Source organism: Mytilus californianus, unplaced genomic scaffold (assembly GCF_021869535.1).
Source record: "Mytilus californianus isolate M0D057914Y unplaced genomic scaffold, xbMytCali1.0.p SCAF_13, whole genome shotgun sequence".
Lineage (NCBI taxonomy): Eukaryota > Metazoa > Mollusca > Bivalvia > Mytilida > Mytilidae > Mytilus > Mytilus californianus.
The window spans coordinates 8608190-8625865 of NW_026262615.1; the positions used below are offsets into that span (position 1 = coordinate 8608190).

Below are 17676 nucleotides of genomic sequence, written 5' to 3' on the forward strand. Positions count from 1 at the left end.
ACACGGAACACTTATTTATGACTTTGAACTTTGACTTTTTAACTAATTCCCATATAAATTTCTTGTTTCAAAAACTTCGTAAAGAAAAAACAGTTTTAAAACGACAGACCATAGTTATTTAAAAAAATAATTACATTTTCCGTATCAAGTTAGTTAGTCGGATAAATGCGACTACGTTAGGTTACTGCTGGTTTTGGTCCTTTGTGGTTTATAGATATATCGGGGTTTCTAAACCGAGAAGATGTCAAAATGGCCGCACGCAGAGAATTGATACTCTAAATTTAAAATCGATGGTGGTCTCTTATCTAGCAGAATAAAACTTTAATATTTATGAATTTGTGCTTTTTTATACAGAATGGACATAATATCAATTTTTTATTTTTTTGCGAAGTTTCCCTTTAATATAGATGATTAAAATGTAAAAAAAAATATTTTTTGTATTTTTTATTAGCAAACCAGTGAAATTTCATGAAACAAAACATGTTCAAAAATCCCTCTGGAAATTCTCCAGAACACAGGATTTAGCTTCATTTGTATCAAAATTTTCTGGGGGGGGGATGCCCCCAAACCCTCCTAGCACTTGGAGGGCTAGTGAATTGACAAGAGGACTAGTAGAATAATAATTTCACTAGCCCTGCAGGCTAGTACATACATTTAGTTAGTGTCAAACCCTGGCAATGTCAAAATAAATGGTTGAATGTCTAGATTCTGACAGGTGGGTTATTTCTTCTGTTGAATCCAATTTGAGTAAATTATGTGCTGTTATAATCATCGCTTTGCCCGACCCTAAAAAGCGAAAACAAGTCACCCTGTGGTGAATGAAAAATTGCTGTTTCATCGACTTGATAAAAATTGAATATTGCTGTTGACAAAAGTGACTGGAAGCAAGTATCGTAAACAACAGGGCGACTTGTTTTTTCTTTTGAGGGTCGGGCAAAGCGAAGTGATTGACGGGAAAGCGACTTCTTCGCCCCTAGTCGCCTGGTAGCGTGAGCCCTGATTCAAAGAATAAAAATGAATCAACACTATCTATGTAAATCTAATTTTGAATCTCCTTCTTACTCCTAAGCCCATAAAAAAGAATATGGGTGTTTTCCCTAACCATACCTACCCAGAAAATTTTTGCCTCCTCAAAATCTTTTTGATGTCCTGATGTGATTTTTTTTTTAAAATCAGATAGGATATGAAGACTAAAGAGCACCTGACACTTCAATTTCTCTTTGCCAATAAAAAAGAAAATGCCTACATACCTATAAGTACCTACCCACTGTCTCTACCTTTGGGTAGGCTTTGGGCTAACCTTAATATTATGTGTGGCCTAAACAATACTTTTAAAGATGTTATTTTATTTTTAGGAACAGAAGGCAAAAGGCGAAGAAAGAGAAAACTGATTGTAGATGAACAAAAGGGGTTCCCTGGTGAAACAATGAAATTACAATTATCAGATACATCAGATATCATCAGTACATTAGATCTGGCTCCACCAACCAAAAAACTCATGCATTGGAAGGAAACAGGGGGCGTGGAGAAACTTTTCTCATTACCTGGTAGAAATATTGTCTCTAAAGTAACTTCTAAGGTGAGGAACGATAATTCAGGTGTTTTCATGAAACAGAAGTCCGTTCATAACATAAGTTCTAAGTGGAAGAAATGTTCTGTATGGTTTTTTCCACTGGAACAAATATAACTGCTTTTGTTCCTTGTGGAATAAAGGTATAGAATATTTCTGCTATCGGGATCAGATATGACATTGGCAGCCTAAATTTCCCACAATATTCATCCCATACGATCTCTTACTAAAGGACCTACCTATTGTATTTATTGCTAATTTGTTCTCAACCTGAACATTATGACATATTTGCAACTGGACACTTAAGCAGCCAATAATCAATCATTCATATCACTTTGTGCCTTGTCGTTCATATGATTATCATAAAATTTTATAGAAATATATAAGAAAATATTATAATTAATAAATCACAAATTACGAAAATCTTAATGCCTTTTTACTGGTTACATCAAAAGGAGGTTGGTTATACTAGATTTTTATGAAGTTGTTGAGCTGATTGATGAGTATATTCCATATCTTATTTTATTCATGATTATTTTGTAGCTATTTTCAAGAAACTTGATAACCAAACAAGTAAAGGATGACGAACCCGAACAAGAAGACTTCTTACAGTTAGAGGAAGAAGAAATTGCTAGGAACGACAAATCTCAAGGTATGTATCCACTTTGATACAGTAAAACCTGCCTATATGTAACCCCTTGACAGGAACGACAAATCTCAAGGTATGTATCCACTTTGATACAGTAAAACCTGTCTATATATAACCTCTTGACAGGAACGACAAATCTCAAGGTATGTATCCACTTCGATACAGTAAAACCTGTCTATATATAATCCCTTGACAGGAACGACAAATCTCAAGGTATGTATCCACTTTGATACAGTAAAACCTGTCTATATATAACCTCTTGACAGGAACGACAAATCTCAAGGTATGTATCCACTTTGATACAGTAAAACCTGTCTATATATAACCCCTTGACAGGAACGACAAATCTCAAGGTATGTATCCACTTTGATACAGTAAAACCTGTATATATAACCCCTTGACAGGAACGACAAATCTCGAGGTATGTTTCCACTTGGATACAGTAAAACCTGTCTATATATAACCCCTTGACAGGAACGACAAATCTCAAGGTTTGTATCCACTTTGATACAGGTGTTCAGTTTATACAGGTTCAAAATATACACTGTTCAACTTACAAATAAAATTGAGAATGGAAATGGGGAATGTGTCAAAGAGAGGACAACCCGACCAAAGAGCAGAAAACAGCCGAAGCCCACCAATTGGTCTTCAATGCAGTGAGAAACTCCCGTAATGTATGCTAGTAATGTTTAAGATAAAATGAATTGATCAAATATGTTCAATTAGTAACCAAACATTGATTCAATTGTAAAAACTTATCTAGAGTAGCTGACTCAGCTTACACATTTATAGCCAAAATGGGAACCCTGCATATATATGAACTTGGTTGTACATAATAATATTTGTATTTCAGATAAATCACGAGCAAGAGAAGAATTCAGTACAATAATGGAAGAACCGTCAATACTAGACACATCCACCAAATCCAATTTACCCGATCGCCATTCTATACAGCCTGCTGTTGATCGACAATCAATACAACCAACTCTCCAAGATACCACCAACCCTCAGGACTTGCTGGTCAATACCTTTACAGAGGAAGTGCCTCAACCTCAGTTAGACGTGTCAGAACCACAACTACCGCAGCCTCAGTTTGATCAGTATGAAGATCCCCCATCAATAGCACCATTCTCTGTACCACCCCCATCAGTACCTCCCCCATCGGTACCCCCACAGGCTGAAGTTCCAGTAAGTATTGTTTATCATACTATCACAGTCTGGTATTATTACTGTAAATTAGAAATTATTGCCAATTTTGAAGAAAGGACTGAATTGGGAGATAAATTATATAATTTCAGGAAAGTCTTGATTTTAATGTCGCAAATATCTGTTAAAACTAGCTCAGCTGGGCCAACATTAAAAATATTTGTGTTTCCCCTTCCCGACTGAGGTTTTCAGGGTATGGGTGGGTAGGTAGGCAAATTATCTTATTTTATTCCTTGATATGGTTTTCTATAGTGAATTTGTACAAAATTCAACAGGTTGGGCACAAGTCAGGAAAAGTGGGGTTTCCCCTGTATTCAGGGTGCACCACAGTTTTCTGGTATACCAGTATACAGGGACTTTCTTTTTTCTTAATTCAATTTATGGTATGAAATCTACAAAAGCACACCTTTTACGTGTGATAACAATGTTTTATGATCGCAAGTGTTGTTGTTAGTAAAAAAATCAAGCAGATTTCAAGTCTAATTTTATGCATAACTCACAACAAAAAAATTCCTTTGTTCACCAATTTATACCTTGATCATTATGACTGAGATGACAAAAAGATACGTTAATCACTTGGGCATTAAAATTCAATGAATAGAAATTTTCAATAGAAGTAAACATAATTCAGTTATGGTCAGTTACATATGGAGCATGCAGCTTGGTCAATTGATTCCTAAACAAAAGATTTGTATGTTTTTTTAGTTCTAGAAAAAACATGGCTTCACTTATTCATGTTTTGCTGTTCCTTGAATACTTTTAGTTTTAGTATTTACAAATTCTACTGATGGAGCTAAAACATGTCCTTTTGTAAATTTCATGCCATAAATTGAAAGAGAAAAAGGTAGTCTCTGTAAACTGGTTTTTTTTAACACCAGAAAATGGGGATGTTCCCTGAAACAGGGAATATCCCACTTTTCCTGACTTGTGCTCAACCTGTTAAAAGAAGATTGATGTTAAAGCATGACTCAGACCATTTTTACTCAGAAATTTTATCCTTTGTACAGGAACATAGGTTAAAGACCAAGCAAATCAAGATGCACTCAGTTTTTATTTATTAAAGATCTCCCTTGCACTTGCAGACACACAAATCGTGTGACCATCTATTTTGTTTGTTTTTCTTGATTCCGAATCATTCAGACGCTTCAATGCAAAAATGCCTTGAATTAAAATGCTCATGGAGTACAGAATCAGGAAGGTATCACCAAAAACCAAAATAGCAACAAAAAAATAATGGACAAGAACAGCCAATAAAATTTTTCAGGTCGGTCGTGGGAGGGGAAACAAACAATATTTTATTTTTGGCCCTAGGTAAACTCAATTTGTGACAGTAAATTCAATATTTTACGAAGGCCAAGCTTTAAATACAATACAGTTATCTCCTAAATTTACAGTACTCTTAACACAATTTGGTTGGAATATGGGCCCTTGTCCCAATGAAAATTATTGTTAGAATTACACTTGGACTATATTTGTTGTAAAAAGTAAAATAACAAAAATACCAAACTCCTAGGAAAATTCAAATCAGAAAGTCCCTTATCAAATGTCAAAATCAAAAGCTAGTATATTTATTCTAATGTGTACAGGTCACTCCTTCAGAGTTCATTTGACCTTCATGGATTCCCGACTGTTTAGTGTATGTGGTATCAGTTCTAAGACCCCTATCTTGGAGGAATTCATCATAAGAGTCTATAATTATCCTTAAAAAAAAGGCAGAAAATACCAAGATTAAATTTAAGTCGATGAGTTGACAATGCCATGGGAAAAAAGAAAATACACAGACAAATAAGTTAACAAAATTCCAGATAAAATGAACACCACCAAGGCACCTTTAATTAAAGTGAGATAACCACCTGTACTGGCAAAATAATTTTACCAGACAAATAAGTTTCCACAACTTTGGAAATTTGTAATTTATCATGTTTATAGTATTTAATATACTATGCATGTTGTTTAACTTTTTGTACTTAATATACTCTAAAACTTACTACATAAGTTAGCAGGTCCTGAGTCTTATTTGTATCACTAAAATTTAACATCTTTTAACAATTTTTATATTATATTTTACAGGCTTTCAGAACAGATGAAGACCTAGAAAACGAACTTATGCCAGAAAATGAAGAACAGGAAGAGAAGAGACTTACAAAACGTACACATCAAATGCAGCATGCTTTAGAATTAGCATTTAGATACAATAATAGACTCAGTTTTGCTGAAATGTCACGTAATTTATACAAAAAACAATCAGCATCCCGGTTTTATACTTTGTTGGTTCTTAAGAAGTTTCAGGCTGTCGAAGTTAGTCAACAGAAAGAGTTTGGGGACATTTGGATCAGTAAAGGACCACAGTTTGGCCTGGTGTCATGAGTGGACTTTTAGTGAACTGAGGACTAGGACAATGTCTAAAAAAAACCTGTTTATGTTGTTAAAAAGGAGAAAATATAGGCAACTATTGTATTTTGACAGGTCTGGAAGATGTTAAAAAGAAGTAATGATTATGATCTTTATGTGTAGAAATATCTGGATTCTTATCAAGTTTTATGTCTATGATTCTGTACAAAGTTTATCATACAACTGTCATTGATACTGGCAACATATGTGTCAGTAGAATAGTCTGTGAAAGTGAATCTTTGATATAAAAGTGTCAACAGTTTTATTTTCAAAACCAGGTTTAAGGATCTAACAATCAACATACTGTGGATTCATTTATTTTGATGATGAAAGGAAAATTAGCTTTTTCAAGAGGTACTTAATTTCCTGGTTTCATTTTTACTCCTTTCAAATTTATTAAAAAACATTATTTGTATTGTGGTTTTCCCCACCTTCATGATAGAGACCTATAAAAGTCCTGAAAATTGTTATCACAGTTGGATAAATCCACAGCAAACAGAAAATACATCAAATGCAATCAGCAATGTTAGAATTTTATGTAAATTTTGAAACATTTGAAATATTTTAGAGTTGTGAAAAGAATACTATTTTTTTATGGTTTTATTTTAAACTATTTGATTTTATGTAACTTACATTCATACATCCTACATTGCTTGGCTCGGAGGGTTCATGTCAGGATTAATATCATGAAATATTTTTGCAACATATTTAAGGGTGTACACTCAACTTATATCTTTGAATGAACATATGTCTGCCACCATTTTACAGATAACAAGGAATAACTTAAACAACTAATATCTAGCTGCTGCAGAGCTCATATTTTGATGCTTTAGTTTGTTTTTTGGCTTTATGACTCATCAATTCTGAAATTAAAAGCTTTCATGTAGGATTTGGTAAAATTTCTTAAAAATACGGTAATAAAATTCAAATTAAATAAAAATCTGAAAGAAAAGTAATGCCAGCGAAAAATTTAATGTCATTGTTTTTTTAGGGAAATCAGAAATAAAAAGTTCTATATCTTTAAAAGTCTGGAGTGGCCTAATTCTTTAAATAACTGTGTACCTGTAATATGATGTAAGAATTTATAATTGATGTAAGGGGCTGTAATTATGTATGATATAGATTACACTTGTTCTGATGATACAAATATATAATTATGAATGATGTAAGTGACCTTGTTTCTAATGATATAAGGAACTTTGTGTGTCTGGTGTAAGGGCTTTTTCATAAAATTGAATGTACTAGGGTCAGAAGGTATTAATTTTGTCCATTGCAGTAATAGTATGTGAACAACTTCATCATTGAACTAATGAAGAAATCCACACCATAAGGGGTAATGTGATCATTTAAAAGGCCCAGGATTTTAGTATAAATAAATAATTAACTTTGGTCAAAGTTAATTGGCCGACTGTAGGGACATACATAGTGGATATATTTGTATCTTTCTTGTCATAATACACTGATGTCATCTATCTTCAGATACCACACTTTAACCAATTATAAGCATTTTATTAGAAATCTTAACTTACATTTTTTGTTAAGGTCTAAGTTTTATTGGAATAAACATGACCTGTTTTCCATATAGGTAAAAATTAAAGTGTAAATTGGTCATCTTCTTGTGATGTTACACAAAGAAAGAGATTTGCTAAAATCCTGTATGTGTATTGACCTTCTGACCTCTATTACAGTCTATTTATATGGACTAGCGATATTATTGTCCTTGTTAATTATGCTGTACCATTGTTGATAAAGGCAGCTTTACGTGTTCTGTCGTATATAGTTTATTCTGTTATTTATTGTAATACATTGTGTGTTTTTAGTGTTAATCGTAGGCTCATTTCAATTTTTCAAAACCTTTCAGCATGTTAAATGAAAACCAAACCATAATTTATTCTCACTTGCATATATCTTGGGATATAGAACACTCGTATAAATTGATGTCTGTTTTTCGACTTTAAAAACACTTGATACATTTTGCCTGCTATTTTTTTAAAGCAGGGGAAAGGGGGATTAGATGCTTTTTCAATGGACTATTGTACAGGAATTTCTTGCATGTGACATTTGTCAGTTGTAAAAAACATGCATAATTTGGAAATTGGATGTACTGAAATTTCCACAAAATATGATGTTACCATAAGAAAATTATTCTATGAAACATTCAACGATGGTTTAATGACTGCATAATTGTAAATGCTTAGTTTACTAAATCAATTTTATACCTGTTACTAGGGAATTACAACACATCTAATATAAAAAAGAGATATTTTTATTTGTTTCAAAGCTCCAAAGTAGAAACTTTAATACCTGTCATATTAATAGTGATTTATAAGAGTTATTTCCCTTGTTTGTTGAACAAATTGTGATTACAAGGAAGATAGCTTTTGGTCACTCTTATTTATTAATTTTATAAAAAAGGTTTTTTCTCAAATACTGTATGTATATTTTCTTATAATACACAAGATAAAAGAACAAAATTTGATATTTCAAATGTATGAAATAACTTTTAATAGTAACATAAAGAGAAGTCCTCTGAAATCAGTGTATATGATGTGTTCACATAAGTTTTAATTGTTTTAGGTCATTGAAGTTTTGCTTTTAAAAAGTTTCCATTTTAAAGACAACTGTTAAAATTGACAAACACATTTTTATAGTCATATCATCTATATCAATCATTCATTATCATTCATATTTTATAATAAAACATGTTTTAAGACTTTAGAAGTTGTTTTAATGAAGAAGAAAAGAATAATACTGTCTGTAACTTTTGTTACGTATTTCAGAGTTGCTGCATTTAAGGTGGTACATAACACTACAGGGAGATAACTCTGTAAAAATCAGTTGAACGTTTTAATCACATTCTGTTGTTAAGGAAATATGTAGCTTTTCAATGATCAAAATTAGTGTTTGTCAAACTGCTATATATCCAAAGAAATTTTTCCGATAAAGTGATTGGTTCAAGTTGGTACCACCTTAAGAAGAAATATACCCAAACTCTTTAAGAGTTTTGGTTATATGACAATCACCTGGTCGGTTTTGCCAACAAATTATTTCCTCATACTCATGTTGGGTATATCAAAAGTCAGACTTTTTATTGATCAGAAGCTTGACACTGGTTAGTAACTCTGTCAGACACGTACTTCCTCTTTTCCAAAAGTTTAACCATAAGTGCCAATCATTTAAATTTTTCCATAAGTGCTACCAATTCCTGCAGAAATTACAGTGTTAAAATCAAGTCTACTTGTTACGCAATTTAGGAAATTCCTACTTTTGAACAGTTCCCATTTAAGCATTTTAAAGCTTCATTGCTAAAACATAGATGTCACCCACCCATATTTAGTTGTGATTTGGAAGTGCCTTCCGTGGATCTCATGTATGTTTTTATGGAACAGCCCTAATAGTAAATGAACAGTGCAAGTGTTATATTCAATTTCATGTTTTTTCTACAGAAAAACTCAAGCTTCTATAGCGAGAGAAAAGGACACTCTGACAAGGATTTTGTCATGAATATTTTATGGAGTTCTGTGCCCCAACAAAAAAGGCCTCCCTTTGTATCTAACTTTTGTATGCTATTTGATCTGAGCATGGAAGTAATATTTAAAAGGAAAAACAACGACTAATTAGCATGTATTAACAGCCTGCAGAGCTCTGTACTAAAGTCATATGATTTTATCCAATTATAGTCTCAGCGGCAAGACCCCTTTGGTTACTATCTGTGATACCGCGGTTCTAAAATGGCATCTGGAATTTCTTATCAGTCACGTGATTTTATCGAGTCCGGTAATTATAAAGCACCTGTGTGAATCCGAGGTTTATTAATAAGAAGGTGGCGCTGTATCATATAAAACCTCTACCTTCAGAAAGAAGTCTTATGATGTAAAAAACTTGAAAAACGGACGAGAATTGTCCAACCTACAACAGTTTAGCATTGAAAATTGTACTTAATTTAGCATATTTTTGCTTTTTACCGTTTGTTTTAAACTGTTCTAAAAGTATTTTCCGGTTAAAAGCGGATCCCGAGTAAAACAGTTAAATACCGATGAATCGATCAGGTTTCACATGATGTTGAACAAAATAATGTAGACAGATGTAGACATAGAATATTTTACTGTTGAAATGTGCCAAGTTTATCGAGATTTATAAAAAATATTTACTTTCAAGTAATTGATTACGTTATTGAAACTGGACAATTAAAATCGGGATCATAAGTTCGTAAACATGTTAAATTTATATCTATTTTAAAAAGTGTTTACAATTGAATACTAAAGTACTAATATTAATGTAGCACGTTACAGCAAAAAGAAAATCAACCATTAAACGAGCTTGACGCTATCTGTCTAACCGCAAATTTATTTTATATGAATTTGTTTATGTACAAATTAAAGAATAGAAACGTTTAAAATTGTGAATATTTAATTTGCCTGGTATACACGGAAGACTTGGATTATTCGTATTTAATAAAAGGGGGTCGAAAAATATTTTTTGTACAATCATCTTCTTAACTTTCAGAAATGGCTTCTTAATTAACTGGTTTTAAGTATTAAAATTGAAAATGATCCACCCCTTTTCTTAAATTCAATATGTGATAACTGTCGGCCTAAACTATTAAGATCGAAAAAGACATAAATAGGAAAAATAGACTAAAATTAACATTGAACGACTGACTCTATTCGGTAGCGTACAGCAGCGGAATGTAACGAGTGAACTATTCGGGTTACTTCGTACGTACATACGACAACAACTGGTCTATTCGTAATTTTCCGGGAACACGAAAATGACCGAAAAGTGTCAGTGATTTGATCTATCACATGCCGAGAGTCAATTACCATGCCATATATTAAACCAATTAACGAGTTATCGAAAGATGGGCGGTAACGCAGATGAAACCTTTGAAGTGACGACGTTGTTATTCCTTTCAATATTACTTCCATGATCTGAGAATTTACAATGTTGAGTTTCATGTCTGCCAGGAATTGTTCTCATCTATGAAGATACTGAAATTTTTGTTGTTTTGAGGAAAGATGCAAAATGTGAGACAGGGATGCAAATTCAGAAGCAAAAGTATAAACTATTTGTATCATAATTTCTATACAGATATATCATGTTACAAAGCTTCGGTTTGTCTCCCATCAATTTTCTTTGACCTAGTTTTCGTGGCGCAGCAACTGCATAGAAAAACTAGTTTTTCAGTAGTCTCGTCTGTTTCTCGGATACTATAAGCAATGGCAACTACATTTGGTGTATGGAATGATTGTAAGGCATACATGTCTGTCTGGCAGTTCATCTTACCTTGACCACATTTTCTGAACTTGGCAACACTCATCCTTGGAGAATCTAGTTTGATTTTGTCCAGTCATCCGGCTAGCCAATATGGCCACAATGGCTATAAATCGAACATGGGTGTTATATGGTCTGTCTCTCAGATACTATGATTAATAGTTCCAACTATATGTGTAGTACAGAATACATGTATTTTGTAGATATAAGAAGATGTGGTATGAGTGCCAATGAGACAACTCTCCATCCAAGTCAAAATTTATAAAAGTAAACCATTATAGGTCAAAGTACGGTCTTCAACACTGAGCCTTGTTTGTCTGGATGGATTTATCTGACATGGACTTCATTTCCATAGGTCATTGGTCAACGTTAAGTTTTCGTAGCTTAATAGAAACTCAAAGGACATAGCTATCCATCCATGACACAAAATCAGTACATGCACAGCAAAAAACACAAAAAGCAAAGGAACATCGCTTTTATTGATGTTCTCGATCATCTCAAAGTCACAGTGAGACCTTCAACACGGAGCAAAAAAAAAAAACACCTCACTGCAAATTTAAAATGGTCCCGGCTAGAGCGGAATTTAGGCCATTTATTGGATACTTTAAACAATATGTCGACTATATTTGATGTATGGAAGATTGTTAAGTGTGCATGTCCACCTGGAAGGATTCATCTGACCAAATTTACATGGAAGATTGATACATTTAGTTTACGTTATATTTGTAGTAAACACTTGATCTTAAACTGAGACATTCAACACAAATTGAATCGTGATCAGTAAAGCAAGTGAGACATTTCAGCGTGTGCAATCTTGTTTTAGATTTTTATGCCCCACTTGGGGGCATTATGTTTTTCGGTCTGTGCGTCCGTTCGTCCGTCTGTCCTGCTTCAGGTTAAAGTTTTTGGTCAAGGTAGTTTTTGATGAAGTTGAAATTGAGTCCAATCAACTTGAAACTTAGTACACATGTTCCCTATGATATGATATTTCTAATTTTAATGCTAAATTAGAGTTTTGACCTCAATTTCACGGTCCACTGAACATAGAAAATGATGATGCTTGTGGGGCATCCGTGTACTATGGACACATTCTTGTTTGGCTATAATCTTGACAAAAAATAGGTAAACAGAAATTTTATGTTTAAAATTGATCAGCTAAGATTTATGAAAAGTTTAATATCCGAAATTGTCATTCAACTCCTTATAAGAGTTATAGCTTTTCACTGACGATTTTTACCCGTTTTTGGCGAAAACTATAGAAGATCCAGAGAAACTTTAAACAGTGAAATACGTTAGCTTCTTTATTGTTATTGCATTTCAAGGACAATGTCAACCCACATTTTCAGTCTCAGCGAAAAATAGTAGATAGAAACTGTAAACAGGAAAATAAGCACAATAAATTCCGATAAGTCAAATAACGGTAATCAATAGTCAATGCTTTGAGGAGTACTCGATAAGTCAAATAACGGCAAGAAATAGTCAATGCTTTGAGGAGCACTCGATAAGTCAAATAACGACAAGCAATAGTCAATGCTTTGAGGAGCACTCGATAAGTAAAATAACGGCAATCAATTGTCAATGATTTGAGGAGTACTCGACAAGTCAAATAACGGCAATCAATAGTCGATGCTTTGAGGAGTACTCAATAAGTTAAATAACGGAAATCAGATAGCCAATGATTTGAGGAGTACTCGATAAGTTAAAAAACGGAAATCAATAGTCAATATCTTGAGTAGTACTCGATAAGTTAAATAACGGCAATCAATAGTCAATGCTTTGAGGAGTACTCGATAAGTCAAATTACGGTCAATGCTTTGAGGAGTATTCGATAAGTCAAATACATGTCAATGCTTTGAGGAGTACTCGATAAGTCAAATAACGGAAATCATTAGTCAATGCTTTCAGGAGTACTCGATAAGTCAAATAACGCCAATCAATAGTCAATGCTTTGAGGACTACTCGATAAGTCAAATAACAGAAATCATTAGTCAATGCTTTGAGGAGTTATTGTCCTTCAGTAACAATGTTTATTCACTTTGCGATAGAAAGAGAGAAACCGTAAACAGCAAAATAAGCGCAATAAGTTCCGGTAACTAGTAGTCAAATGAAGGAAATCATTAGTCAATGTTTAGAAGAGTTATTACCCTCCAATTACAATGTTTTGAAGAGTTATTACCCTCCAATTACAATGTTTTGCCGTTTGGGGGCGAAAAGTATGGTATATAGAGAGAAAGTATGGTAGATAGAGAGAAACTGTCAACAACAAAATGAGCCCTACAAAATAAGTCAAATAACGCCAATCACCTGTCAACTCCAGGTTTTACATATTTTTTTTTTTTTTTTTGGTTATTGTCTAAAAAGAGCTACTGTATATACAGAAAACTTTATGATAGCAAAAATAATCTGCAAGACAAGGTCTGTGAATAAGTTAGCGTCACAAAAATCTTCATTCAGCTCCCTATAACAGTTATTGTACGGTATAGTACTACGAATTGAGGACAAGTCAAAGAAAGTAGTACATATTTCAAAAGAAATAGGAAATATAAATACTAAATATACTTGCCTGGTGGATTGGATATATTCTTAATTTATGTTATGATCCGTGTGGTGAAGGATTGATTTTTATTTAACCCCCTGGAGGCAGAATTTATAGATAGGTTCTACACATAGATGTAACTTTGAAAATATCTAAATTATTTGGGTAATTTTGGTATGAAATGAAAGCTTACAGACCCGGGATAACTGTTCAATCCTTGTTTGTTTTGAATGATAAGAAATTGTAGAAAACTGAAATAGTAGGGCACATTTTTCCCGTTTTTCAGATCAGAAGTACCAGTTTATGCATCTTCAAACTTCTTGGGACCTGTGCGTTAATGTATATTGAATTTTTCAGCACAAGACAGTCTAAGGTATTGTTTTGACATGAAATGACTGTCACTTTATTTTAACATATTAAGACAAAATGACTAATAAATGAAAATATCACTTTATAAGTTTTATGCGTCCGAAGCGCTTAACTGAATGCATGCTGGAAATTGCAAAATTTAACTATAAAAAACAATGGGGCCATGCGTTATTGGATATACTGAAAAGGTCAAGAAATTTTACATCCGTAAAACAAATTATTTTATTTTTAAGGTGGTACCAAACAGCTCGACTAAAATTAATTTGGCTCGTTTAATTTTCATAAAATTTTGACAAAATATTTACTTTGACCCTTTGACAAAAATATAAAAATTTCAAAAAACTTGAACCACACACTTTATCGGAAAAATTTCATTGGATATATAGCAGTTTGACAAACACTATAAATTTTGATCATTGAGAAGCTTAATATTTCGTTAACAATAGAACGTGATTAGAACGTTCAGCTGATTTTTTCAGAGTTATCTCCCTGTAGTGTTATGTACCACCTTATAGGTTAAAAGGAAGTAATTAAAGATGACTGGCGCCACCTAGATTTCACACCCAAGATAATAAGCAGGAGTAAATTTATTTTCTGCTGCCCTGGTAATTAAAAATAAAAATTGAAATAGTGAGAAATGAGTGTTGGCCATTGGTGTAGAAATAGCGAGAAATTTCGAGGAAACTCTCTGTGACGAGCAACATATTCTGTGCCAAATTAAGCAAGGGGTGTTCTTGGTTTATACTATTTCGAAAATTCCGGAACCGTTGAGTACCCTTAAAAATGCCATTTTTCTATCAAAAAAGCTGCGGCACGATATGTGTTTTGTAGTTTGATTTACACCCAAAGGTGTTGATAATTCAGAATTTGACATTTTTATCAACGGATCTTTTATAGCGAAAACGCAGGACCCAAAAAGGCTACCATTGTCGCCTATGTAAATAATTACTTCATTGTAACCTAAAGTATAAATAATAAAATATGTTTTTCTTCACAACGAAGTTCATTTTTTGGGGTAAAGATTTCCTTATGTGGCTTACTTGATAGTTATCAATCGTCCAGACTGCGTAACTCTTTTTGACATGACAAAATCATAGTGCACTGTTCACATCATCCTGTACATTGAGGGCGTGGATGGGGTTTTATAGAATAGAGAATGATGGGCAAAAAATATAAAGAATAGACAAAAATAGACAAAAAAAAAGAATAGAGAATAACGAGGTGCTAAAATATATAGAATGGAAAAAAAAAGAGAATAATGGGCAAATAGTATAAAGAATAGAGAAAAATTGCCTAAAATATTAAAGAATACAGAAATGAGGGACCCCCATCAAGACCCTCATACATCCAATCCATAAACATTAGGTATGATTAATGCACTTATTTAGCCTCTGAAATTGCAAAATTAGTAAACTTATTCAAGCCTTCTAAACTTATGTTAATTCTATTGATAAATGAATAGGTTTATATCATATGGAAGCTTGAGTGCAGAAATGTCACTTGTAATGTCACTTTGACGTCATAAACATGTCGTAATTTACATATTTTACCTAAAATAGCCATGTAAATAAAATTGAGAATGGAAATGGGGAATGTGTCAAAGAGACAACAACCCGACCATAGAGCAGACAACAGCCGAAGGCCACCAATGGGTCTTCAATGCAGCGAGAAACTCCCGCACCCGGAGGCGTCCTTCAGCTGACCCCTAAACAAATATGTATACTAGTTCAGTGATAATGGACGTCATACTAAACTCCAAATTATACACAAGAAACTAAAATTAAAAATGATACAAGACTAACAAAGGCCAGAGGCTCCTGACTAGGGACAGGCGCAAAAATGCGGCGGGGTTAAACATGTTTTTTTGAGATCTCAACCCTCCCCCTATACTTCTGGCCAATGTAGAAAAAACAAACGTACAACAGTACGCACAGTAAAACTCAGTTTAAGAGAAGTCCGAGTCCGATGTCAGAATAGAAAACAAAAGAAATAAACAAAATGACAATAATACATAAATAACAACAGACTACTAGCAGTTACTGACATGCCAGCTCCAGACCTCAATTAAACTGATTGAAAGATTATGTCTTCATCATATGAATATCAGGCACAATCCCTCCTGTTAGGGGTTTAGTATTATACCATCATAAAATATATGAGAAGAACATAACCCGTGTCATGCCAACAACTGGTTTTAGAATAAATATGTTTGATTCCGATGCAAAGACCCTATAAGTGAATCAATATTAAAGCCAAAATATGCAATCTTTAATGACCTGACAACAGTATCGTAATTATATCCCTTCTTAATAAGTCTGTTTAAAGGTTTTGTTAGCTTTTGAGGTGAATACTGACATTTTTGTGCTTTGTAAAGAATATTACCATAAAAGATTGGATGTGAAATACCCGAACGTATAAGATGTCTGCATGTTGAGTTATATTTACGAATGATGTCCTTATACCGATGATAAAATTTAGTAAATGTTTTGACTAGTTTATGATTTCGAAAACCCTAGTGTAATAATTTTTCAGTAATACATAAATTTCTCCCGCTAAAATCTAATACGTTGTTACATACACGAGCGAATCGTACAAGTTGAGATATATAAACACCATAAGATGGTGACAAGGGAACGTCACCATCTAAAAATGGATAAATAACGATAGGAAATGAAAAATCATCTCTTTTGTCATAAATTTTTGTATTAAGCTTCCCGTTAATGATATAGATATCGAGATCGAGGAAAGGACAGTGGTCATTGTTAGTATTAGCTTTATTTAAAGTAAGGTCAACAGGATAAATTTCTTTAGTATACATACTGAAGTCGTCATTATTGAGAGCCAATATATCATCCAAATATCTAAAAGTATTGTTAAATTTTTGTATCAGATGTTGTTTCGATGGGTCTTTGCTGATTTTAGTCATAAACTGTAACTCATAGCAATACAAAAACAGGTCCGCAATAAGTGGTGCACAGTTAGTCCCCATTGGAATTCCGATAACTTGACGATATACGGAATCTCCAAAGCGAACAAAAATGTTATCAAGTAAAAATTCAAGGGCAGATATAGTATGAAAGCATGTCCAATTCTTAAAAAACGTATATGAGCAACAACTTTACCCAAAAAGATATTATGCACACATCAAAATCTGTGTATAATACACTTTATAACAAAACATCTTTTTTGGTAAAGTTGTTGCTAACAGATCTTGCCAAATTCTCAAAATATAGCTTTTTTAAAATTTTGTGCTGTTTTTCACTAAATGAAAGTAGTTTGAAGTCCCATTGTCAATATATAAGACAACGTTTAAAAATATAAATACTGATGTCCGACTGACTAATGCGTTATTTGGTAGATAGAATGTTATTGGTATATTTTTTATAATACTTTTTGATTTTTTAATTTTTAAGGAGCAAACACGTGGCCTTATCATACCTTCTCCATTATCAATGAAATTTCTTAACAGATATTCGTGTTACATGATGTGTATGAGTATATAACCATACTGTCAAGAAAAATACCTAAATTGTGCATGGCGCATGAATCTAGTATCTGTACGAAAATTACCAATGGTGTCAGACAATGTTAAAGTAATAGTAAAATTGGAGTTATCATCCTTTGTCCTATTCAAAGTATTAATCTCCCAATGCTTAATGGGCCTCTAGCCTGTCAACATTG

General features: G+C 33.1%; 1 protein-coding gene across 1 annotated transcript in view; it reads left to right on the plus strand.

The window, feature by feature from the left end:
• Positions 1 to 8537, plus strand: part of LOC127723127 (double-strand-break repair protein rad21 homolog) — a 46970-nt gene extending 38433 nt beyond the window's left edge. Inside the window, exons 9-12 of the mRNA XM_052229622.1 lie at positions 1356 to 1579; positions 2114 to 2222; positions 3073 to 3407; positions 5496 to 8537. Of these exons, the coding sequence (XP_052085582.1) occupies positions 1356 to 1579; positions 2114 to 2222; positions 3073 to 3407; positions 5496 to 5792 (965 nt within the window). The 3' untranslated portion in view covers positions 5793 to 8537. The remainder of the gene's footprint in view (positions 1 to 1355; positions 1580 to 2113; positions 2223 to 3072; positions 3408 to 5495) is intronic.
• The last annotated feature ends 9139 nt before the right edge of the window (positions 8538 to 17676 follow it).